The 26991-nt window shown below is 38.0% G+C and overlaps 1 protein-coding gene across 1 annotated transcript in view; it reads right to left on the bottom strand.

Moving 5' to 3' along the window:
• LOC103104019 (uncharacterized) overlaps nt 1-26991 on the bottom strand; it is a 62956-nt gene that overhangs the window by 20367 nt on the left and 15598 nt on the right. The window contains exons 3-4 of the mRNA XM_056818410.1: nt 25297-25374; nt 18845-18931 (exon numbers count right to left, since the gene is read on the bottom strand). Of these exons, the coding sequence (XP_056674388.1) occupies nt 18845-18931; nt 25297-25374 (165 nt within the window). The remainder of the gene's footprint in view (nt 1-18844; nt 18932-25296; nt 25375-26991) is intronic.

Raw genomic sequence — 26991 nt, 5'->3', positions numbered from 1 at the left:
CAGCCTGAGTTCCAAGGCTGAAGTGATGAAATTCCTGGGGCATAATAGAGAAATGCAAAGTACATACAAATAGCAAATAAAGGGGTAAGGATTCTACTTTTATGGGGACTTCTAAAGCTATCCCTGACAATAAATCTCCCTTCAATGACAAGAGGTTCTAGATCATGCTGCTTAGGGGGTCAGGGAAATGAAAGGGTAAGGGGTTCTACTTTTGAGGGGACTTCTAGATCTTTGCCTGCTAAGAAATCTCGCTTCAGTGATAGGAGGTTCTAGATTCATGCTATTTAAGGGGTCAGGGATCAGGAACATTATCCATGCACTCTCTGCCTGGCTTTGTGGGTAAGCACATGTCTGTTTCTAGTATGCTGAGCTAATGCAGTAATCCATTACTGTTAAGGTGCTGCCTCTATCTCTTAGATAAGGAAAGTCTTTTCTAAGTTCTCAGATCTCTGCCCTCTGTTCACAAAGGAGTCCCAGAGAACTAATCAGGAGTTGCATTCTGTTCTCTTAACCAGATTCCAAAGGGCATGCCATAAGATAATGAGGAGGTGGCACTTTCAAAAACCCCAGACAAAAACTCCTAAAACTATTCGATTACCAAGTGCTTGAGGAATCAACTATCGTTGATTAACCTCATCTCCTCATACTAGGAAAGTCTTTTTCCTTCTCTGTGCCTATATAAAGATTTCAACAACCCATCTTTCTCATGGGACTATTGGGAGCAGTTAGACTACCAAGAAGGAAACAAGGTCTTTATTTAGCCTTTCCAATAGAACTTGGTATTTAAGAAGTGAAGTACCAGCACATAGCTGGAAAGAGGGAAGTAAAAGAAGGAATTCCCTTGTGTGATTTGAAATCTCTGTGAATAACCTTTCCTGCCCTCCTCTAACCCAACGTTCTAAGAAGTCAGGAAAAGATAGCATTGACCTCTGAAACTGCCTGATGATCCCCCAAATCAAAGGAATTCACCTTGTTTATTTTGTGGAAATCTCTGCCCTAATCATAGGAGTATCACAGAATCATAGATTTTAGAGTAGGGAGGGATCTCTGAGACCATTTAGTCCCTAATTTTATAAATAAAGAAACTGAGGTACAATAAGTAAAGTTGGAAAAAAGTTCATCTAGAAAACTCAAGATCCATCAACTCTGGTACTCATCCTCCAACAGTACCCTCCGTAGTAGCCTCAGTGCCTTTAATTGGAGAGCTAAAGAAGGGAGCAAAAACTCCTCCCAAAGATTTCATTTAAAGATGAATATTTATTTCCCACCAATAAATTTCCCACAACCATCAGCATGCCCTAATGCTGAGTACCTTCTCCCCACCTCCATTTTTAGTTTCCTTTTGTTTTGTCTTCCCCCATTAGACTATAAACTCCTTGAGAGCAGAGATTATATATAGTTTTTTCTTACTTGTATCTCCAGATCTTTGCACAGTACCTGACACATAGTCAGTGCTTAATAAGTGTGTGTTACAACATGACAAATATGAAAATGTTTTATGTGACTGCATATGTAAAACATCAAATTGCTAGCCTTCTCAATGATGGGGGAGGTGAGGGAAGAAGGGAGGAAAGGAGAGAATTTGGAACTCAATATTTTTTTAATGTTAAAATTTTGTTTTTACATGGAATTGGAAAAAAACATAATATTTTTAAAAATAAAATAAATGTGTGTCATATTGTACTGTCACTTGCCCAAGGTCACATAGGCTAAGAATTTAAACATAGAGCCTTAAGCTTCCCGGTCGGTGCTCTTTCTCCTGAACTGTGTTGTCTCCCTAAACCATAAGACAGAGTCCCAGGAAAAGTGCCATTTAAAGAAAATGTATTTGAATTTGCCCATGTATTTGTATATAACAGTTTCATCTCTCAAGCTTGGGGAATACAGGGCCTTGAAAGCAGATATCAGTCTCTATTCAGTAGCTTAAAACTCTAGGACATGCTGCAATGCAGAGATTGCTTCAGGATAATCTCACAGACAAAGAAGGAAAGGCTAGAAGAATGTCCATTGTTTTCCATACACTAATGTAGGAAGGAGACAAATACCTTGTTGGTATTCAGTTCAGCAATCTAACACAACCTTGGCATTTAGGTACTTAACAAATTTTTCCAGGTTCATAGACTGCCAGAGCTAGACGGGATCATGGGCATTACCTAACTTATCCACTTTGATTTCCAGATGAGGAAACTGAGAGACAAGTGACCTACTATGTGCCAGGCATTGTTAGGCTCTGGAGATGCAAAAACATAAATTTTCCAAGTCCCTGCTCTAAAGAAACATATTCTATAGGGGGAAACAACATGGGCACATAAGACTATACACAAAATAAGTCATAATGATAAAAACTTTAAGGTTTTCAGTGAAATTTACATATATTAATCTCAATCCTCAAAACAAAACTAAGGGGGCAGCTGGGTAGCTCAGTGGACTGAGAGCCAGGCCTAAAGACAGAAGGTCCTAGGTTCAAATGTGACCTTAGACACTTCCTAGCTGTGTGACCCTGGACAAGTCACTTGACCCCCATTGCCTAGCCCTTACCACTCTTCTGCCTTGGAGCCAATACACAGTATTGACTCCAAGACTGAAAGTAATGATTTTATTAAAAAAGAAAGAAAGAAATACTTAACAAATCAATAAAAACAATAAAATAGGGAATGTTAATACAGGATTTTCTTAACTCAGCATGTGACCCCCACCCACCCAGGAATGCTTCTGTACAGTTTAGTGACCCCCATTTCTATTTGCATTTGATACCACTACTCTCTTTAGCCACTATAACCCTTAGGATCCACCAAATCTGTAAAATAAATCAACGAACACCAAGGAATTGTGTTTGTGACCTTGGAAAGGGGTGTACTAATAATGGCTGGGAGTTTCAGAAAAGCCATAATGCCAGAGATACTGGCACAGAGGAGGCCCTTAAAAATTGTGGGTCCATTGACTGATTTGAGCTAAATTCTGAAAGAAACCAGAATCCCAAGAAGCAGAGGAGATGGGGCAAGAGGAGATTCCAAGCACTGCCTATGCAAAGGGGAGAAATAAGATGGAAGGTCATGGGTGAAGAAAGACTGTAAGAAAACAGGAGCAGAGCTGGGGTTAGACCTTATCTAATGAATCCCACGTCTGTGCTCCTTCTCCTCTACAAAGATAGGGAAACAGTCAGCACCACAATGCCTGCATTGTCTAATGAAAAACAACTTGAGTAGCTGATGTGCATAATCACCCTTCTTCAATCCAGCTGTTACCCGTGATTTTCTTTCCCTGTCTAACATAATCATCTTGATCATCCCACTAAGGGCAGGCACTCTCCTAGGTTGCTATGGGGATTTTCCCGAAGACAATCACTCATGAATACTTCCGGGCTTTATCCAAATGCTAGAACTCAGACTACCCCCTTCATCTTTACATGTAGCAAATCCCACAGGGCAAGCAAATGGCTCTAGTAGAGAGCCACGGAGAGATCAAGAGTCGCCAACAACTCCAGACTCCCCAAACGGATTAGAGGATTAACATTCAAGCTTGCCAGAACCTAAATTCTTTGGGGCTCCAGAGAAAGCAAAAATTAGAAGAAGGGGGTGAGGAGGGCTGAAAAAAAAAGGTTTGTAGGAAAAGCACAATAACAACAGTGCACTGGGAAATCAGGAAACCTGGTTTCTAGCCCCAGTTCTCTTGTCTAGGACATCATGACTTTAGAGGCTCGTTTCCCATCTCTGGCTAGACCAGATTGTCTCGAAAGGCCCTTCTTACCCTCATAATCTATGATTCTAAGAAGGAGACTAGCTAGGAAACCATTCCCGAGATGGTTAACATTTAAATGGTATGTTCCTTTTTGGGGGGTAGGGGATCCAAATCCTGGGGTTGGGGGAGCCAAATTTGGGTTATTTGCTAAATTATGCACAGATGCCCAAAGAATTAGAGATTCTAATGAACTATAATGGCTATGTTTAAAATATAATAGGCTTCATAGAGTTGGAGATGGGAGTGGATGAGGAATAGACAAGCAAGTTGTCTCCCATTTTGAAGCAGTCCTTGGTTTGCTAAAGATGGACAACCATGTAACAATGACTCTTCAAGAACTCATTCAAAAATAATAATAATAAAATAAAATCTTCCTCCCTGGAGGGGAAGATACAAGAAAAGGTTTCCACCATCCCCACCACTTGGGTAATACTGACACCTACTGGCCTTTTCTTTCTCTGTTCCCAAAGCTTTGGGGGGAAATTTTTTCTTAAAAAAAAGGGGGGGGCAGCTTTACTTTCTTTTTTTAGTATCAGTTCTAAAACAGAAGAGGAGCAAGGGCTCGGCAATAAGGCTTAAGGGATTTGTTCAGCTTCACACAGCTAGGAAGTATCTGAAGTCATATTTGAACTGGTGTCTTTCTGACTCCAGCATGCTGCTCTCTACTGTGCTCCCGAGCTGCCCCTAAAACCCTTCTTAACATGCCACTGTAATTTTGCAATCTGATTTCCTCCTTACCCATCAATGGAAACATACCTGATTCGGGGCAATTTACAGTGTGTACTACATTTAAAGAAGCCTTGTTATGAGTAAAATAAAGTATAATATCTGCAGATATTAACTAATGAATGATTATTTTAGGAGTTACTAGAGCATCCTCACCATATATGTACTCACCCACAGTCTCAATTATATTTCTCTGCAGAGAAATGTTTGGGAGGGCCTCAAAGTATTCTGTTTTCAGATGTTCTCATTATTTAAAGTCATCGCTGACAGATGAAGCATCATTATGTATACATGAACATAAGGTGGGGCTCCTTGTTGTTGTTCAAGTTGTTTCAGTAGTATCTGACTCTTTTTAATCCCATTAGAGATTTTCTTTGCAAAGAGACTGGAGTGGTTTGATATTTCCTTCTCCAGCTCATTTTACAGATGAGGAAACTGAGGCAAACAGGAGGAAGTGACTTGCCCGGGGTCACACAGCTAGTTTGTGTCAGATTCTAATTCAGGAAGATGAATCTTTCTGACTCCAGGCCTGGTCCTCCATCCACTGTGTCAGCTAGCTGAAAAGAGCTTAAAGGGAGACCGAAATAATATAAGAGATTGAAAAAGACAGAGATCTGGAGGCAAATCCAATGAGGCAAATAACCAGAAAGGAAGAAAAAGAAGGCTACAGTACAGTTAGACTATTGAACTTAAAGTTGGAAAGATCTGCATTTACTCCTCCTTTAGAAACTTTCTTAGTTTTGCAACCATAAACAAGTCATAGAATCATAGAGCTGGAAAGGATCATAGAAGTCACTGAGTTCATTCCCCATCCCCTTTTGGCAAACCAAGAAACTTAGGCACAGAAGCTCCTTGAAGGCAAGAACGGTCCTTCACCTCTTTGTATCCTGGGTGCTTAGCATAGTGCCTGGCACATTGCAGGCTCTTAATTAGTTCATTAATTGTTTGAGAGGTAGCTAGGTGGTGTAGTAGATAGAGTGCCAGGTCTACAGTCAAGAAGACTTGGGTTCAAATATGTCCTCAGACACTTTCTAGTTGTGTGTCCCTGGGCAAATTGCTTAACCCCAGTTGCCTAACTCTTATTGATCTTCTGCCTTAGAACTGATACTTAGCATGAATTCTAAGACAGAAAGTAAGATTTTTTTTAAGAAAGAAAATTGTTTATTGATTTATTGATTGTTTGATTGATGACTTGCTCAGATTCACACAACTAATATGCACATGAAGCAAATTTGAACTCCAAATCCAACATCTTCTCCACTCTGTACTATCTTTCACTGTATTATACTTTTATAAATAGAGGAAAGAATTGTGTATATGGAATCAGAGAACATGAGTTTGAATTCTGATTATGCCACTAACCACCTATATGACAATGAGCAAATAACTTCAGCACCTCTTGCCCTCCTTCCTTATCTGTAGAACAAGACAGTAGAGTTAGATGGTGGCCCTTAAGCTCTTTTCTAACTCTGAAGCTATGAACTTAACTTTTGTCAGCCTCAGTTTTCTAATCTATTGAATGGGAATAATGATAATACCTTTATCACAGAGGTGGTCTAAGGGCCAAAATGAGATGATGTATACAAAGTTCTTTGAAAACCTTAAAGCACCATATAGATACTTAATAATATTATTACATTAACGGAAATCATTTGCATTTTTTATTTATAATCGACTGAATTCTTTATTACCAAATGGGTCTTTTCCATGACAGGAGAAAAGAAGGAAAAGAAATCAGTCCATAAACATTAAGTAGTACGAGAGGTCCCAGGGATCATAAAACCTATGGTGGCTAAAGGCAGAACCCAAACATTATAGTCCAGATGCTGTTCTTGAAAGAGTCTCTCTGGCTGGATGTGGAAGGAATACAGTTGACATAACGAGGAGCCATCATTAAATTATTGAAAACAGATATCAACCTCTATTCAGTGGCCTAATGCTCTAGAATATGCTGCAATGCAGAGATTATTTCAGTATAATATTATAGATAATGGAGGAAAGGCTTGTGTAAGCCTTCATTTAAAGAAAAAGGATGCTCAAGAGTTCAGGAATATGGAAACTAAGAACTGTACTCATGCAGATATGTCAAATTACTCTGGGACCTTAAGCTGAAAATTAGGGCAGAGAGGTAGAGAGTAATTTGCTCTGTCTGGGAAGTCAGAAAGCAACACTTTCCCCTTCAGCTTGACTAGGTAATAAGATCAGAATGTACTGGAGTAGAGGACCATAATCCACTTGGGCAGGTCAAATCAGGAATCTAAAAATGCAAAGATCCAAACAATATGGAATATGGATATGCCAGACATGATGGTAATGTGCAACCCAAAAGTTAAATTGTCATGCCAGATGATAGGCTGGTAGCACTCATTTGCTCGGGCATAGGATACTGGAATCTGTTGCCAAGGACCCACATATTTGATGCTTAGTTCTGAGACCTCTCCATCTAGGAATGGTTCCGATAGTTGGCCGGCCCAAAATTCTACTGCCTTGTTCACCTTCCCTATCAGTAGCCATGTCCACACCAGCCCTGGCCAGATAGATACAAAGGCAACACCCTGGAGTCATAGACTGTAGTCAGCTCAGCACATGCCTATACCATAGGCCACATTGAAAATAATACTGAGGCCTATCATGAAGACATAAGCATTAAGGGCCCTTGGCCAACTGGCACCATTAGCCAGACTCAAACACTCAGCACAAGTAGTGGGCTTGAAGTCCCAAATTATTGATATGACACCATATGGAAGCTAGGCACTTGCAGGATTTCTTCAAATGGGAAATGTTGGCATGAGTGCTAGTATAGACATTATTGACCAACACATCCCATCTACCATCTTGTTCTTTATTCACTTTTTCAAACAGGAAACAGAACTCATCTTTATGGCTTAAGTAATATACCACAAGCCCAATTTGTCTCCCTGCCCCAGATCCTTCATCTCTAGGATTATGTTGGCTGAGCAGCATATAGCAGTGAGTCTTATTTTCAACTAATGAAGTATATTCAGAGCAGCTATTACAGGTCAGAATTGCAGATGGGTGCCAAGGACAATGGCCCTGAAGGCCCCTATTACCACGTGTACTTGGCCCTTGCAGGGAGTCCTAGATGGTAAAAAGAACAAAGCAAAGATCAACTCATCTCCACCTCTGAAAGAGGTCAATCACTTTGTTCTTGAAGCAGAAAGGAAGCTAGCTAATACAGTAGATAGAGCATTTGATCTAGAACCAAGAAGATCTGAGTTCAAATCCAGATTTAAACACTTCCTAGCTGTGTTAACTCTGGCCAAGTCACTTAACCTCTGCTTTCCTCATTGATGAAATGAAGAAAATAATAGCACCTTCCTCCCAGGATTGCTACAGAGATCAAAGAGATAATAATTGTAAAGCATTTAACACTATACCTGGCTAAATAACTATTATTTACCATCATTAGTATTATCTTTCCCCAACAAGAACAGTCAGTTGTAGTAACAAAGAGCTAGAAATTAGGGGGTATTCAATGACTGGGAAATGGATGAGCAAATTATGGTATTTTAATGTAATAAAAGGCTACTATGCCATAAAAATGATTAAAAGGTGGCTTTGGTGAAACCTGGGAAGATTTGCTTGAATTAATGCAGAGTGAAGTAAGTAGAACCAGGAGAAAAATTTAAAGGAGTAAAACCAAACAATTTTGAAAGACTTAAGATCTTTCTGAACAACAATGCCAGCGAACAATGATGGAATGTTAACCACTTCCGGAAAGAATGGTGATGCAAAATGAGACATGTAATGTGCAGTGTGAGTTGAAACAACTTGATCTCTTTGGAGGGTTCATTATTCAAATTCATTGGGCTGTAGCTGTAGGTTTTTGGACATTGGCAATGCAAGAACTTGTTTAGCTTGATGATTCCTATTTGCTACAAAGGGTTGTTTCTTTTTCAATAGGAGAGTGGAATGGGAAGGAGGAAGGATATCTTGGTCAATTTTGCGGATCTGAATTTTTTCTTCCTTTTTATTCTTTGCTTTAAAGGATGATTCATTGGGAAGGAGAAAAGAAAAGGATACATCGGGAAATACAGGTGATATTTTTTAAAAAAGCAAAATACATCATTTTATTTTTACAGAGCAAAACTAAGCCAGAAGAGCTTAAAGAATTTGTTTGCTGAAATATTTCACTTAGCAAGCCGGTCTCATAAGCCAGCTATCTTGTCTTTGAGAGGCCCTATGGCAGTGAGGATAGTCATCCATTATTATTATACCACCTCCACATACCCCCTTCACCCCATCCAAAGAGTCTACACTAACTCTTCATCAAAAGAACATTTGATCCATTAGAGAAACAATACCAAGAAGCCAAAAGTTTAATTTAGAAGGCGGCTTTGTGGAGCAAGAAGGGATTGCAAGTTTTGTGTTCCTATAATTGGCTTCATAGCAGCAAAGTTATTGCTGCCCTGTTCTGATATCTATAGTTCACAAGCTCATATCCCCAGAAGCAGCCCAATGACTGATAATGGGATTAAGTAGCCTCACTTGAAAAGACTCATAGAATATCAGGTTGGACTTTGCTTCTTGGAGTGAACAAAAAATCTCTTTTAAACCAGCCTGTCAGAGAGCCAGGACCCAGGACTGTGAATAACAAAAAAAAAATGGTACCTTAATACCTTGCTGAAATGTTTTTCAATCCCATGTGTGCTAGGATATTATTTTAAGAATTCTCACTTGTGAGACCTGGACATAAAGTGACTTTCTTAGGGAGCAGCAAGGTACTGAGGGAAGAAATGCTCCAAGCAATAGCCAAACCTTCAAAGGAAGCTTTGCCAGCCCATCTTTTGTAAGAAAATTATTATACTTCTAAGGCAATGAAAATTCTATATAGCATAGGATAATAATAATAATAGCATTTAGATAGAACTTTAAAGTTTGCAAAGCACTTGTTAAATGTTATCTTATTTTATCTTCACAACAACTCTTGGAGGTAGATACTATTATTATTCCCATTTTATAAGAAAAGGAAATAGAGACAAACCCGAAGGCAAATGACTAGCCCAAATTTTTTTTTTAAACCCTTACCTTCCGTCTTGGAGTCAATACTGTGTATTGGCTCCAAGACAGAAGAGTGGTAAGGGCTAGGCAATGGGGGTCAAGCGACTTGCCCAGGGTCACACAGCTAGGAAGTGGCTGAGGCCAGATTTGAACCTAGGACCTCCCGTCTCTAGGTATGGTTCTCAATCCACTGAGCTACCCAGCTGCCCCCAACTAGCCCAAATTTTAAGTCCGATTGGCCTGACTGGTCCAGGTCCAGTGCTCCATCTACCAAGCTACCTCATAGTTCTAGAGCTAGAGTCAACACCCTCATTTTATAAATTAAGAAACTGAGACAGAGAGATGTAACGACTTGCTCAATGTCACACTGGCAAAGAATCCAAGGCAGTTTTTGAACATTGATTCTCTAACTCTGGAGCCAATGCTTTTTTCCCTGTACTATAGAATAGAAATGTTCAGCATTCCTATTTTGCTTTTTGAATCTCCTTACTAGAGTAACCTTTCTTATGGGCAAGATTCCTATCAGGTTAAGTTATTTATTCCCAGGACACAGTGAAAAGTATGCTGGCTCTGGAATCAGAGGTCTTAATTTTCAGATTCCAGTTCTGCAAGTTTTCACTCATGAGACCTTAGGCAAGTCACTGCTCCTCTGGTTTCCTCATTTGTAAGATGAGAGAGTTGCCAAGAAGTTTGACGCTGGAGATGAAAAAATGCACCTCCTCCTTTCTTTGTAAAGGTGAGAGACTATAGGTGTGGAATGTAAGATACATTGCCAAATTTGATTGGTATGGAACATAGTTATACTGAAAGGTGGGAGTGTTATTCCTCCCTTTTTATTCTTCGTTTCAAGGAATTGTTAGACTGGTAAAAAGAGGGGAGAGGTATATTGAAAATGAATGTGGGATAGAAAGAGAAAATACCAGTAAAAACATATAAAGAAATCCATTGTCAAGGCAAAAAAATTAGAGGTTTGAGTTGAATTACCTCAAAGGTTTCTTTATGCTTTAAATTCTTTAATAATAAAAGATAAAGGATGGTGAAAATTTTAAAAATATAAACAAATAAATAATCCTATGACATTAATCCTATAAATACATTCACATTTAATTCAGCAAAAGTGTGTTAAACAACTGCTATCCAGAAGTCCTTTTGTGTCATCCCTGGCTTATTTGAAAAGTAAAGGAGTCAACAAGTATTTATGAAGTATCCGAGTGGACGATGTGTCCAACATTCTGCTAGGTGCCAGCAATACAAACACCCCAACAAAATCCTTGACCTCAAGGCGCATATGCTTTAATGGTACAATCTAGAGCAAAAGGAGTTTCTAGAGTAACATATGCTTTTTTTTTTTTTAAGTGACTTACTTTTGTTACCCAGCTAGTAATTGGCATAGGGCAGATTTGAACCCAGATTTCTCTTGATGGCATGTCTAGCACTCTTTTCACTACATCATGCCACCACATATGTTTTTTAAGTCAAGCCAAGTCAACAAATATATATTAAGAGCTGATGATGTGCCAAGCACAGTGTTAAACCTGGTGATCAAAGAAAGGCCAAAATAGACCCAGCCTTCAAAAAGCTCACAATCTAAAATAGGATTTATGTGATCAAAAATCAAGACTGGTTTATGAAACTTTGTAGGAAACGAGAAAAGTTTCCTCCTTGGACTCGATACTTGAATTTATTCCCTCATCCATCCCACTCCCATTCTGTCAGTCCTTGTATTTGTGATGGGAAACCCATAGAGCAGAGAGTGAGTTTAATTCCCTGCTTTATAGAGAGCCCCAGCATTGTTGGCCCTAGAGATCATTCATTGTTCTTCTTGAAGCAGAAATGAAGGCCATGCTGGGGGAAAAGAATCATTTAGTGATGGCACTCACAGCTAAGTTCTTCTAACCACTCAGGATAACAGCACACCCACACACAATTGTGCGGAGTCTTTTGAAAACTAAAGCTTGGAAAACTGCAAAAAATTACAACCTCTGAAGTGTTTTTATAATCCTGCCAGGAAACAGGCAGTTGACAATCAGGCTCACAAGGTCTCTTCAAGAAATGAATTGGATTTTTTTTTCTAGTTTCATTCTTTTTTTTAAGGCTGGATCCTACTATAATCTAGTGAACTAAGATTCATACTACATAACATTTCACTTAGATCTAAAGCTGGAAGGAAAACCAGAGGCTATCTAGTCCAATTCCCTCATTTTACAGTTGTGGCACCAAGAGGTTCTGTGATATGTCCTCTGATACTATACAACATAGTGTCAGAGACTATATTTTAAGCCAAGTCCTCTGATTCCAGAGCCAGGGCTCTTACCACTGTACCACACAGTCTCCCTCACTCTAGCTATTCTTCTTCAATCTCCTCTTCTTCCTATCCTCTAAGTAAACCTCAAAGGCTCTACCCACAGCCCCTCCTCATTACATTCTCATATTATTTTCTTCCATGGCTTCAATTATTAACCCACTGCAGATGTATCCCAAAACTTTACCTCCATCTTCCCAACTTCATCCCTAAGCATCATTCCTTCATCTCTAATTGCCTGGTCTCCAGCATTCAAACCCAACATGTCCCAAAATGAGTTCATTATCTTCATCTTGTAAAGTGAATGGCATGATGGTCCTCCTAACCAGAAAAGGTCTTTTCTTCATTTAGTGATTGTATATAATTTCTTTGTTTTCTAATTTCCCTATTATTGAAACATAATTTGTATTATTATATTTCTACTAATCATATTTGTTTATAAGAAATCTTTTCTATTTGGGTAAATGGTCATATTTTACTCTGGACCTGAACCCAGTCCTACAAGATTTACTCCCTGATTAATTTCACACCAGGCCTTTCCCTTCCCCACCCCTATCACCACCCTAATTTTAACTAGAACAGGGATCAATTCAACACTACCAAAGTATCCCTCCCTGATCTTCACTTCCTATATGTATCTTTCCCCCCATCAGAACATAAGTTCCACTATGACCAAAGGGCTTTAAAAGACTGTCTGCCCTTTGATCCAGCCATAGCACGGCTGGGTTTGTACCCCAAAGAGATAATAAGGAAAAAGACTTGTACAAGAATATTCAAAGCTGCACTCTTTGTGGTGGCCAAAAATTGGAAAACGAGGGGATGCCCTTCAATTGGGGAATGGCTGAACAAATTGTGGTATAAGTTGGTGATGGAATACTGTTGTGCTAAAAGGAATAATAAAGTGGAGGAATTCCATGGAGACTGGAACGACCTCCAGGAAGTGATGCAGAGCGAGAGGAGCAGAACCAGGAGAACATTATACACAGAGACTAATACACTGTGGTACAATCTAATGTAATGGACTTCTCTACTAGCAGCAATGCAATGATCCAGGACAATTCTGAGGGACTCGTGAGAAAGAACACTATCCACATTCAGAGGAAGAACTGTGGGAGCAGAAACACAGAAGAAAAACATTTCCTTGATCACATGGTTCGATGAAGATATGATTGGGGATATAGGTTCTAAATGATCACTCTATTGCAAACATTAATAATATGGAAATGGGTCTTGATCAATGATATGTATAAAACCCAGTTAAACTGCTCATTGGCTATGGGAGGGGGGAGAGAAGAGGAGAGAGAAAAAACACACATCATGTAACCATGTAAAAATATTCCTAATTAATTAATTATTTTTTAAAAGAAACACCACCAAGCAAAAAAGAAAAGAACATAAGTTCCTTGAGAGAAGGTCTAGTCTTTCTTGCTTCTATTTATATCTTCAGTACTTGGCATACTCAGGCCTGGCACAAAGGAGGCACTTAAAATGTTTTTCCATTCCATTCCTTTGATCACATATCTTATTAGATGCCAAGTCCCAGCATTCTATCTTTGCAATATCTCATATCTGTTTCTTCAGTTCCACTGACACTAGCAGGACTATTGTAATAGGATTCAAACTGATATTCCTACTTTCAGTCTACCCTCTCCAATACATTCTTCATATGGAGAGAGAGAGATGGGAGGTGGCATGTGCCAAGTGAACCAAATCACTGCTGTCATCTTAAGCACCACCTCCCCTAGGACCCATCCTGGGACCCAGAACCCTAGAAATAGAAGTCCCTTCACAATCATGGAGGGTCATGGGTTCTGCTTCTAGCCCAGTCTCTACAGCCATAATCTAAGAAGAGAAAGTTATGAGAACACCAAACCCAGAAAATATATCAGCAAGTATTAGAAATCCATTCTCCTTCAGAGTTCCAACTATCAAAGGATTTAGGAAGAAAATCTAGCTTCTGAAGTCTTTGGTGTCATCAAATGGTTGGATATCAGAAACTGATATTTTTTTATCAGTGAAAAATCAGAGACCATTGGGCCTCTCCAGCTGCCCTGTAGCTGAACACTTCCCTATGTGCTGTCTCTCCCTTTTAAATTTATCAGTTCCTTGAGATCAAGCCTTTGTATCTATAGCACTAGTTGTATATGCTATGGATAATCAGTGCTTTTTCATTCATTCATAAGATAATCTTTCTAAGAGATCAATATTGCTATTCTTCTGCTTAGAGATTTTTAGTGACTTCCTTTATGGGCAACTAGGTGGTAGAGTGGATAGAGTATATGACTTGGAGTCAGGCAGATCTAAGTTCAAATTCAGTCTCATAACCTTTCTACCTGTGTGGCCCTGGACAAGTCATTTCAAGAAACTTCAGTTTCTTCATCAATAAAATTGGAATAATAATAGCACCTACTTCTGAGTCATTGTGAGGATTAAATGAGATAATAATTGTACAGCACTTACCATAGTACCTGACACATAGTAAGCACCATTTAAATATTACTTATTATTACTATTATTATTATTGCCTAAAGAATAAAATTGCTATTCCAGATATAGTAGGTTTTTCAATCATTCATTCATAAAATAATCTTTCTAACAGATCAGTGTTGCTATTTTCCTGCTCCAACACTTTCAGTGGCTTCCATTATAGGCAACTAGGTGGTACAATGGATAGAGCAGATGCTCTATCGGATTGTATGGTTCTTCACAGAATTTCCATTTAAGGACTATACCAAAGCCATCCATGTCTCATACCTCTCCTGGCTGCACTCTGGCTTCCTCTAACATCTTCCTTTCTTACCAGTATAGTGCCTGGCACTTAGTAAGAGCTGAATAAATGTTTGTTGACTAAATACTTCTTTAGCTATATTTTATACTATTTCCCCTTGAATCAAGCTTCTATATTCAAGATAAACTGAAACTACTTAACTTTTCCTAATTTCATCCTGACCTTTCCCATCATCTCCTTTATCAAAGTCATTTCCCATGCCTGGAATGGACTTCCTCCAATTCTCTGCCTTTTGAAATCTTTCTCTTCCTTTAAGAACCAACTCAGGTAGCACCTCCTTCATATAATCCCATCTAATTATTTTACCTGGAAGTAATCTCTCCTCTTTAACATCTTACCCAACTTTATTTTCACCTTTGATGAACTTATGACTCTCAAACCTGAATAATTATACTTATTTGTATTCATGTTTTATAGATCACAAACTCTGATTATGTTGGTTTTCACCTTTGTTCCTAGGTGCCTAGGACAATACATTGTACATAATAAGCACATAATAAATCTTGGTGGAATTTAATACAATTTTTATTCATTAGGTTGTTTGGTACTTAAAGTTTTCCTTTATTCAATGTTAACAAAGTATAGTAACTTCTATAAATCCATTAGAATTAGAAAGAGTAGGATGGAACAAAAGAATGAAGATAGGTCAACATGGTGCCATTTTGGAGGAATGACAGTATGACTGAATAGGTACACCACACATTTATATTATCTAATTTCAATTGGGTCCTCACTTGTATGCCAATCCTTTTGTTTTTACCTGATTGACTCTCTATCATACTTCTACAGAAGCTATTCCAAACTGTCTCTTCATTCTTCAAACCTCCCAAACCAGCCCCTCCTTCTTTACCTTTCAGCAGAGGACTTTGCTTCCTCCTTTCCTGAGACAATAGAGGCCATTCATTCTGAGTTTCCTCTTCTCCTCACTTTTATAACCTCTGCATCATCCTGTCTTTCTCCTCTTTGACTAGTCTCTGACAAAGAATTGGTCTTTGTCCTTGCTGAGATCAGCTGTTCTGTTTATTTCTTAGATTTCTTCCCCTCCCACCTGCTCTGGGTATTCACCACTTAGATCACATTCTCTCTCTCTGTCTCTGTCTCTGTCTGTCTCTGTCTCTGTCTTGTATGTGTGTCTCCTTCCCTCCCTCTCTCCTTCCTCTTTTTGTCTCTGTGTCTTTTTCTGTCTCTCTTTCTCTCCCCTTCCCTCTGTCTCTTCTTCTGTCTCTCTATCTCTGATTCTTTCTTTCTGTCTGCCTCTCTTTCCTATCTGTTGTCTCCTTCACTACTGCTTACAAATATGCTTTAGGCTCCCTCATTCTCTCAAAATGTATTACTTGACTCTGAAATTCACTATCATCCCATGTCATAGTCAAACTCCTAGAAAAAGTAATCTAGACTCATTGATTAAATTTCTCACCTTCCATTCACTTCTAAACTCCTTGTAATCTGGTTTCATACCCCACTAACCTATTGAAATTCCTGAGTCCATGATTACGACCATCTTTTAACTGCCAAATCTAGTGGCCTTTTTTAAATCCTCAATATTCTTAACTTCTCTGTAGCTATTATTATTATCTACGTCTTCCTCCTAGAAGCTTCTCTCTCTCTTTATATGATACCATCCTCCCTTGGTTTTCCCTATCTGACTTCTTCCCAATCACAAATTTTTCCTTTGACAGATTATCATTCATTTTCTGCCCTTTAACCATAGATGTTTCCCCAAGGCTTTGTTCTGGATCTTTTTTCTTTCTTTACCTTCTCTTAATAATCTTGTCAACTCTTGTAGTGGGGCAGCTAGGTGGTACAGTGGATAGAGTGCCCATCCTGGAGTCAGGAAGATGACTGAATTTGAATCTGGCCTCAGACACTTACTGGCTGTATGACTCTGTTTGCCTCAGTTCCTCATCTATAAAATGAACTGGAGAAGGAAATGGCAAACCACTCAAGTGGCTCTGCTAAGAAAATCCCAAATGGGGTCATGAAGAGGCATACTTAACTGGAAAAGAATAATAGTAACAATTCTCATAGGTTTAATTACCATCTCTATGCAGATGATTCCCATATCTAAAGATACAGACCCAATCTCTTTTTTGAGCTCAGGTTACACAATACCAGTTGCCACTTGGACAACTTCACCAAAATGTTGTATAGGTATTCAAATTCAAGTACAAAATAAAATGTATTGTCTCAATCCCATCAAACTTGTCACTCTTCCACAATTTCTAATTTCTTTTTGAAGACATCACCACTCTTCTAGTTATCCAGGTAAAAAGTCTAGAGTTACCCTTGATTCTTTATTCTCCCTTATCCTCCATATCCAGTTAAACTCTTATCAATTAACTACAAAATTTTTCACATCCATTCTCTCCTCTCCACTCATATACCTGCTATACTAGTTTAGATCTTCATCAATTCTTGGCTGTACTATTTATCAAATATCCTAATTGGATTCATGCCTTCCAGGTATCTACCCCTCCAAACAGTCCTTCACATATCTGCCAAAAAGCTTGGGCATATGACTCTCCCCTCCTCAAGAATTTTCAACGGTTCCTTCTTCCCATTAGAAAGAAATACAAACATTTCTGCTTAGTATTTCAAGTCCTTCACAATGCAGTTCTGGTCAACTTCTCCAGATATTTCACATGGCTATGTTTTAAACAAACTTTCTTTAGGGTTCTTTTTGTCCTCTGCATTGGCTCTCCTTATACTTCCTGCGCATTCTAACTTGGAGAATCTCTGGATTCTCTTAAGTCTCAGTCTATGTCTCACCCTATCCAGAAGTCTTTCTTGATCCCTCTATCTCTCCCTCCTCAAATTATCTTACAAATGTTTCCCAGTAGAACTCTTTCAGGGCAAAAATTGCTTTCCATTTACTTCTTTGAATCCCCCAAACTTACCACAGTGCCATTCATACAGTTGGCAGTTAATAAAAACTTGTTCAAATAAATTAAATACTCTTTTCATTTTATAAAGCATTTGGGATTTCATTTTGGTGAGGCTATTACATCCACTATTACAATTCATCCAAAATAAAAATGCATACTGTTTGCAGATTTTTCAGTATAATCCCCATTAGTATTGTTTCCAAATGGGACTCTCTTGTAAGTATATTTTTCTTGGGGAAGAACCATGGCCCTTGAAGATAAAACATCCAATGTAAAAGTAACTAAAATCATTACCACTATACTTGGAAGTCCACAATAGCTACTTGATAGAATCAGACCAACTTGAAGAAATAAGGCAAAGGAAGATGTAGATCTGTTTTTGACAAAATAGCTTCCTAAATCTTGTCTCCTCTATCTGGGGGGGTGCTCATCCACATCTTTGTGTACATCTTCCATGTGGAATCTACCCAGGACCCTGGAGTTCTTCCTATGGTTCTTTGAATATATTTTCAATTCCATTGTAGCATTCAAGTTGTCCATCTGTTATTCCTCATTTTGTTGCATAATTGGCCCACCTTTCTGTTCATGCATGTCCCCAATGATGTTTTTATGTCTCTTCCAAGCAAATCATTGTTAGTATACTACTGTGGCCTACTTATCCCCACCATGCATCTGTCTGTAATCCTTTTGTGTGCCTACAATTTCAATTCATCTGAGGTGGTGGTGTCCTGTGATTCCCAGACATAGAGTATCCCTGGGAGGATGTTGGTGCTAAAAAAAAATAATATGGGCTTTTGTGGCAGTGAGCAGCTTGGGACTATTGAGAGTGCTGCCCACTTTCCCAAATGGAATCCAGCTGGAGATCCTCCTCCCATTCAAATCTGGGACTAGCTCATTTTCCTTGGCTCTGGAACTGACCACTCAATTACTGCTGAGAAAAGAACTCAAAAGGGATGTTCTATGAAGAGTGGATAACAGCACCATCTGCATGTACACAAGATACCACATCCCTGGGCACATACACATACATCTAATACCAAAATGAAGATAATTTGCTAATTTCATTCAGCATCTTTGTTGAGATTTCTTAGTTCAATCCACTCTGAATACTGTTTCCCCATAAGACTCACTAGCAAGTGCATTCTTCTTTAATTTAAAGTTGGGAAAGGAGAGCGAAATCCCAGCCCTTAAAGATAAATTAGCTAATGCATTAAGGACTAAAATAATTTAGTCAGCATTGCTTGGAAGGATACCATAATCACCACTATTAGAGTCAGACCAACTTGAGGAAATAAAGCAAAGGACAATCTGAGCATGTCTTTGGCAAAATAGTTACCTAAATCCTATCTACCACCCCAGAAATAAACTGTGAGCATAACTTACTGTCATGATGTGATTCATGGACCGGAATGGACTAGAGATAAAGCCATCATTGGAATCCAGTGAATTAGATTCAGAGACAATGGTTTCCTGGAAGAGGGGGGAGAGGGAAAAGCGCAGGGAGAAAGAAAGAAACACAGACAATTATTTTATCAGGTCACTTATTTTATGACCATTATACATTACCTCATTCTGAATTTCCAATAAATCAAGGACATCCAACACTCTTTTATTCACCTTATTAAATCAGAACACAAACCCCATAGGTGACAAGATGCAGTGATTCATTTGACAATTACTAAGTACCTATTGGCAATGCACTGAGGAAAGAGGCACAGAAAAACAGTGTTCTTACTTGCTCTTAATTCACTGAGTCTGAAAGTAGAAAGAGCAGACCCTCATCTGCCTTGCTGGTGAGCTTTATAGCTAACATGTTGCCTGGGAAGGCAATAAATCCAAGTCCTTCCTCTTCAGTCCCAGTGGAGGAGGCCAAAGACAAATGCTCCAGATGCAACATCCAAGGTGCTTTGATGAAACTAATTTTATTTCAAGGCAAGAAATCATAGCATATTTAAAAACAATTATTCATTGCTACTGTACCCTCTAACCTCCCAGATGGAGACGTTTGCACTAGAGCAGGTAGAGTTTGTTTTAGCTGCTGAGGGACAGTGTTTGAATTGTCTGGTTTTCCAAATTAGGCAGGGCCTTGAAGCACTGCAAAAATTTTATAATCTGTCCCCTAAAAAAAAAAGAAAAGAAATTCTCCAGAAACATTAAAGAGTAAGTTGTCTGTGAATTTCTAGAGGAGAAGCATTTTTCCCATTGAAAAAGAAAGTCCTAATATTCTTAATTAATTAATTGCATAAACTTAATTTAAAAGAAAAAGGAAATCCTAAATGTTTCTTTGTTTTAGGACTACTCACCTAGAAGAGATGCTACTTGTTATTATTATCATTATTATGGTCATCTAGTATTTACATAATGTTTTAAAGTTTGCAAAGCATTTCATAAATATTATCAGATCTTATCTTCAAAACAGCCCTAAAGGGTAGTTGTTATTATTCCCATTTTACAAACAAGAAAACTGAGGCAGATGGAAATAAGTAACTTGCTCAGGGACATCCTCCTTGCCCACCTTATTATTTCTCTATTCTGTTTTTTTAATTAAAAAGTTTCACTATAAATTAAGGAAATAAGGAGACAGATGGTTGGGGGGGGGGGGGAGTCATTGACATATAGAACTGTCTATTCTACTATTGCACTTATTCTCCTTCCCAACCCATGCTCTCTCCAACTCATACCAATAATGCCATAGATACTGCACATAGGTAGCCTACACTCTTGTGACTCTAGTTACCAAAATCAGACCCTGGTTCCATCTCTGACATAGCTTAGCTTCACTAAGCCAATGCCCTTCTTTAGTGCCTTTTGCCACCCACAAAAACTCTGTCTCAGTTGTACTTCTCTCCAAGGTCACCTTAGGGACTCTACTCAGATATACCTGCCTAGCCATTTCTCTCCCTCGGTGATACATCTACCACTTTGAACTCTATTCCTATGGTACTAAATTCCTCCGATAATCTTTTTATACCTAAAATCATGCAAAACGCCCATACAATAGAGATGCCATGAAAGATGTCAGACAAGAAGTGCCTCGATTCCTAAATCTACAAGGAAGTATACTCAACTTCACGCTCCAGCTGCCCCTCTAGGATTTAGGCTCTGCCCCCCAGGAGTAAAAGTATTTTTAAATCGAGCCACTGTGGATCTGCAATAAATTCTGATAGATATAGTCATCTCGTCTTTACATTCATTCAGCTCAGGGGCACTGGGAAACACAGCCGGCATACATGGGCTGGGCCATATTTCCAAACCAATGATAAAGCAATATTCCAGAGTTAGCTCTCTCAGCATTGTTTTTCAAAATGGATAGTCATTTTTGTTACCTTATCATAGTATAGAAAAGCTATTGGGATGCCTATTTAGTGGGCAAATGGCTCATTTAAAGTATATATTTTTACATTTTTGCTCTTTTCGAGAGCCTTCGTGCTTGGGCACAGATTTAACTAATGAAATCGACGACTGAAATCGACCCTTTGAATCTGAGCACACTGAACGCAATAGCTCGATTTTGTTTGAATGAGAGATCTCGCACTGCCATCTGGTGGTACTCCGTGAAAGTTACAAGAATTTGTGCAGCAACATTTTAGCCTATTAGGGCACAGATTTTGAACTAGGACTATCCCTCTTATCCACTATAACCGCTCTAGAAGTATAGTGTGGTGGGAAATCATCTAGCCAATGGTTAACCTCTCAGGCTATATTACTTAAAACTTTAGTGCTGAGATCACTACATTTAAAAAGCCTCAATAAAAAAAATCTAAAAGATAATAGTTTTAATCCTTTCCTTCAAGCACCTAAACGATGCCTTGCACCTAATCCTTGCTTAAGAATTGCTGATTCAATTATTTATTTTCTTTAAGCTTGTAAACCCATTTGATTTGGAGCATTTGATTTAACCTTTCCTAGATGAAAATAGCCTTACACACTAGCCTAACCATATATTGGGTTCAGTATACCCACAAACAAGATTCTTCTTTGCAAATAGATTATATGCACTTTGCCCTTGTTCTAAAAATAAAGCAAAAAATAGATAAATGTATCTACTCTAAAAGGAAACTACGATAATTTATTTTATTTGTAATTTTTTCAAATAAATGCATTCGTAGTCAGGCTTCCCTCAAAAATATGTCAACTGAGTATTAAAAGAAATAGGACAGTCAATGCATCTCTGATTAATAATAGTATTAGATGGGAGGTCCTAGGTTTGAATCTGGCTTTAGATACTTCATAGCTGCGTGACCCTGGGCAAGTCACTTACCCCTCTTGCCTAATCCTTGCCATTTTTCTGCCTTGGAACCAACACATAGTATTTATTCTAAAATGGAAGGTAAGGGTTTAAAAAAATTATTAATAGTATTAGTATGAAAAGTCATATCATTTGGAATTTTACCATATTTCTAATTCTAATGAGGAAAATTTAGAAATATGATTCAATATAGATTTGGTTTCTACCTACCATTGCTTCATTCATTCAAAAAAAAAGTTTGAAGTTTGTTTTCACATTGCTTTTATATCTATATCTACATCCTTCTCCCTTTCCTACCTATTGAGCCATGTTTTATAATAGTAAATAAAAAAGAAAGGGGGAAAATGCAGCTTAGTGAAACTAACCAAAACATTAATAACCATATCTGACAGTATATTCAATACTCCACACCCATACTCCACTGCCCCAGGAAGGGGGAGTATTTTCTCAACTCTTCTCAGAGCCAAGATTAGTCATTAAAATTACATAGCATTCAGTTTCTTAAAAAATATAAAATACCTTCTAGAGGCAAGGCAGTCCTGGGTGCCACTGAAATTTGCTTTTGTTTGGGAGGAGCTGGAATGAGGCAATCAATCACCCCACCCCAGCCCACTTAGAGTAACTAACATAATGTACTTTTGTCAAGTGATAACACCTCTACTGAATCAACCAATTAATCAAAAGTATTAATCTAATGTACTCTGTGCTGTGCCCTATGGGTCTCCTATTGAAGAGCAAGCCAGTTTGGAACCCCAAATTTGTGTGTCTGACATAATAGAAAACAGTTTCAGCCAAGACCAAGAGTAAATTGTTGGCTGAGAGAAAGAGCAGAGCCTCTCTCTTCTCCAGACACCCTGCTTTGATCAGAAGGCATCCTGGTGAATTACAGAGGGTCAGAGCATTTGGACCTTTTATTGGTACCCTCGCTGGCATCTTGGGATAATAAAGGCTTATGGTCCTATCCACAGTAGGAACTAAGAACAAACTAAACCAAACATGGTAAGAAACGGTAGCTTTAAGATTCTACAATAGCTCATCAGAAAGCTACACCATACCTGTAAAAGACCATTTCCTCCTGCCTTCTAATGTACTTGTAAAAGAATGTCTTGATATCACTGGAGGAGGGAGGTAGAGAAGAGTGATGAAGTGAAGGTGTTTGGTACAACTGTTTTAGTGTACTACTTTTTGTTGTCGTTAATCAGCATATCCAACTTTTCATGACCCCATTTTGAGGATTTTCTGCACAAAGAAACTGGAGTGGTTTGTCCACCCTTCTTCCAGGTCATTTTACACATAAGGAAACTGAGGAAAACAGGGTTAAATGATTCATCAGGCTTCACATAACCAATAAACATCTAATGCTAGATTTGAACTCAGGTCCTTCTGACTCCAGGTCTAACACTCTATCCACCATGCCAGAAAGCTGCCTTATTTCTTAAGAGCTAAGTCTATCTGTCTATATGATGTCAACTGATAATCCTTAGGGGGAAGCCCATTGGTGGGAATTCACAAACAGCAGTGTTAGAAAACCAAGCCTTCTGGCTTATCTTGAGAGCCCAGAGAGGAACAAGTAGTAGTATCTTGTAGCCTTGGAACCCAGACTGTCAAATAAAATAGGGTCTGGGAAATTAAGCCTAGAGGATAGGCTACATGTAGATGGTAGGAAAAGCGCTGGATTTAGAGGGAAATTTAGTTCTATTGCATAGTACCTGGGTAATTTTAGACAAGCCACTTAATGTCTCTGGGTGTCTGTTTTCTCCTCTGTAAACTGAAGAGGTTTGAAAATGGGGTCTCTAAGGTTCTTTCTAGTTCCAAGTCCATCATACGAAATCTCTTAAAATATAATATTTTTATTATTGAGATTTAATTTTAACTTTTACAGAACCAAGGATGAGGAAGATCCAATCATTGACCTCAAGGAAAAATAAAATCTAGCTCCAAGAAGTTTGCTAAAGTCTATCTTCCTTTACAAAGCCTTTTCGGATCAGTCATTAGAATTTGCTAAGCACCTATTATATCTTTCCTCTCATTTTCTTGGAGGTAGGCAGCTTTCTAGTTCTTCTGGAGGGGAGCAGAGTAAATAAAGGGAAAGGATAGGGTGAAAAAAACATGCTCTCCTGAAGCAGATCAAGGAACCTACTGTAGATCTGCTGAATTTCTAAATAATTCCTACTGGATTGATAATAATTCTTTCTTATGGAAACTAAGTGACATTGTGGATAGAGTAGGGATCCCTGGAGTCAGGGAAGTATGAGTTCAAATTCAGCTTTTGCAAATCCTTCCTAGAAACATGACCCTGAGAAAGTCATTTAACCTCTGTTTGCCTCAGTTTACTTACCAGTAAAATCAGAATAATATTAGCAGCCACTTCTTGGGAATTTTTTTTAACCCTTAACCTTCCATCTTGGAGTTAATACTGTGTATTGGCTCCAAGGCAGAAGGGTGGTAAGGGCTAGGCAATGGGGGTCAAGTGACTTGCCCAGGGTCACACAGCTGGGAAGTATCTGACACCAGATTTGAACCTAGGACCTCCCATCTCTACGCCTGATTCTCAATCCACTGAGCCACCCAGCTGCCCCCAACTTCTTGGGTATTTTGTGAAGATCAAATGCAATAATTGTAAAGCATTTAGCGCAATGCTTGACACATAGTAAGCCTTATATAAATGTTAACTAGAATTATTTGGATATCAAATACAATACAACCTTGGGATATGTTTTTGTATTATCATATTCAATTTTTTTAACCTTTAACTTCTGTTTTAAAATCAATGTTAAGTATCAGTTCCAAGATGGAGAAGGAGTAAGGGCTAGGCAATTGGGATTAGATGACTTGTCCAGGGTCACACAACTAGGGAGGGTCTGAGTTTAGGACTCCCTATCTTCAGGCTTAGCCCTCTATCCACTGAGCCTCCTAGCCACCCTGCAAGTCAAATTTTTTTTAAATGTCACCATCATATCATGAAACCCTGATTAGTGATATGTGACTGACTGCCACTTTATAAAGCTGCAAACAATTAACTATACAAGGTGAGACATGCTTCTTTGAGTACCATTTCCTATCAAATAGACTGTAATCTTCTAGAGGGGAGGGTTGATGTCCCCTCATGTAATTCTTTGTAACACCCACAGCTCACACACAGTAGGTGCTTTCCCCTTTCCTTCCATTATCTAGAAACTTTATCTAGAAACATTATCTAGAAACAAGGCCATTAGACCCAATCATATGCATTCAAGTTGAAAAGTGCACAGAATAAATAATGTTTCTTTTAGAGCCTGCAATTCAAGTGGTTCTTTTCACCTAATGATGTGCTTGAAACATAATTAGAACAGGCTTTTTAAGCTCTCCATTTGTACCAGATCTGAGACCAATGCCCATTAAAAAAATAACAAACTATGTGGCTGTTAAGGAAACAAATTTCATCCATTTTAAATTGTCTACAAATAACAAGATGAAAACATGAAGTGATGTGCAAAGTATCCTAAGTGCTTAATCCTGGAAAGAATGAAAAGCTTTAATTTATGACAGTTTTATGTAATTAAAAATAACATTACTTTAAAAAAAGATCCCTCTTCATCTGTCATACCTCTGGCTCTTTGTCTCTTGCTGGTTTTCCAGTCATTTCTACTGAATTTTCTCTGGACAGTTGGTCAGCAACAGTTCCCTGAGAACACATACAATTTATTAAATACATTCCCACATGTCTGACACTCTGATAAAGAAACATGAGAAAGAATAATGGGTTTTTCAAAGATGTACACTCAACTATGCCCTCAAGGTTAAGACTGGTTAATTTTTCTTTATTCAATTTCTAGATCTCCCACACATTCACTTTCTCAGTAAAAATAGGCAGTCAGGTACAGAGCACCATTACACCTTTATTATGTTTCACAGACTAGGACCCAACTTGTTTTGATAAATGATACAGAAATACCCCCTACTCATCCACTCAAGAGATGAGTCAAACAACAACACTCACTCCATTTCTTTAACTTCCAATTTAGGATCATAGAATCACAAACCTTAAACAAGAAGTGACCTCAGAAGCCACCCAGTCCAATATCCTCATTTTACACATGAGGAAACTGAGGTCTAAGGAAGTAAAGTGATTTGTTCTGGTATTTAGCCAAATCTGACTTAATTGGTATCCTATTAATAAATTAAAATAAAGAAATAATTAACAAAGTAAAAATATTTTTAAAACTTCTTTTAAAAAATAATTAGTTCATTGGAGAATGGTTGGACAAGTTGTAGCATATGAATGGATGGAGTACTATTGTCCTATGTGATTTTTTTTAATGGCAAGACCTATATGAACAGATGCAAAGTGAAATGAGAAGAACCAGAAGATCCCTGTGCACAGTAACAGCAATGTTGTGATGATGATCAGTGTTACAGAAAAGACTTAGCTATTCTGATCAATTCAATGATCCAAGACAATTACTAAAAGCTCACAATGACAAAATACTCTCCACCTTCAGAGACAGAACTGGTGTACTCTAAATGAAAGTAAAGTATAGTTTATTTGTTTTCTTTTGATTTATTTTTATTCTCTCTTAAAATATGGTGAAATAGGTTTTATGTAATTTCACATCTATAACTGATAAAATTCTACTTGCCTTGCTGGGATCTAGGGAGAGGGAGGAAAATCATTTGGAACTTAAAATTTTAAAAATGTTTAAAAGAAATAAACAATTAACCTATTTAAAAATAAAACTTATGAAGGAGAATGATAGATTATGAGTAGTATCAACTCACAAAACAAAGAGAATACACAGAAAGTAAAAAAACTAGAGAAAACTTTTCAGGAAAGCTAGATAAGGAAATTTGTCTCAGGAGCATTTAAAGATAAAGCTGGAAGGAAGACAGAAAATGACAAAAGAAAAAAAGATATTGGGTTGAATAATAAACTGTTTTCCCTTTCAAGGAGAATAAGAGTTTAATACTTGGTCTTTAAGAGAATGTACCTGTATATGGTATTTTAAAAACAAAATAAATTTTATTTTTCAATAAAAAATCAATTCAATAAATAAAAATAGAAAGCATTGTGAGATATAAAATGGATAATTGCAAATACATTAAGTTGAAAATGTTTGTACAGATAAAACTAATATGGCCAAAATTAGAAGGAAAACAAAAAGTTGGGGGGAATTAATAAAGTTTTCCTAATAGAGGTCTCATATCTAAAATATATAGAGAACTTTATATGTTTGCTAAGAATATGAGCTATTCCCTATTGGATGGTTAAAAGATACAAAGAGATAGAAATCAATTAAATATA

This window comes from Monodelphis domestica, chromosome 2 (genome assembly GCF_027887165.1).
Source record: "Monodelphis domestica isolate mMonDom1 chromosome 2, mMonDom1.pri, whole genome shotgun sequence".
Lineage (NCBI taxonomy): Eukaryota > Metazoa > Chordata > Mammalia > Didelphimorphia > Didelphidae > Monodelphis > Monodelphis domestica.
Note: the sequence above shows the minus strand (reverse complement) of the source record. Positions and strands in the feature narration are given on the sequence as shown.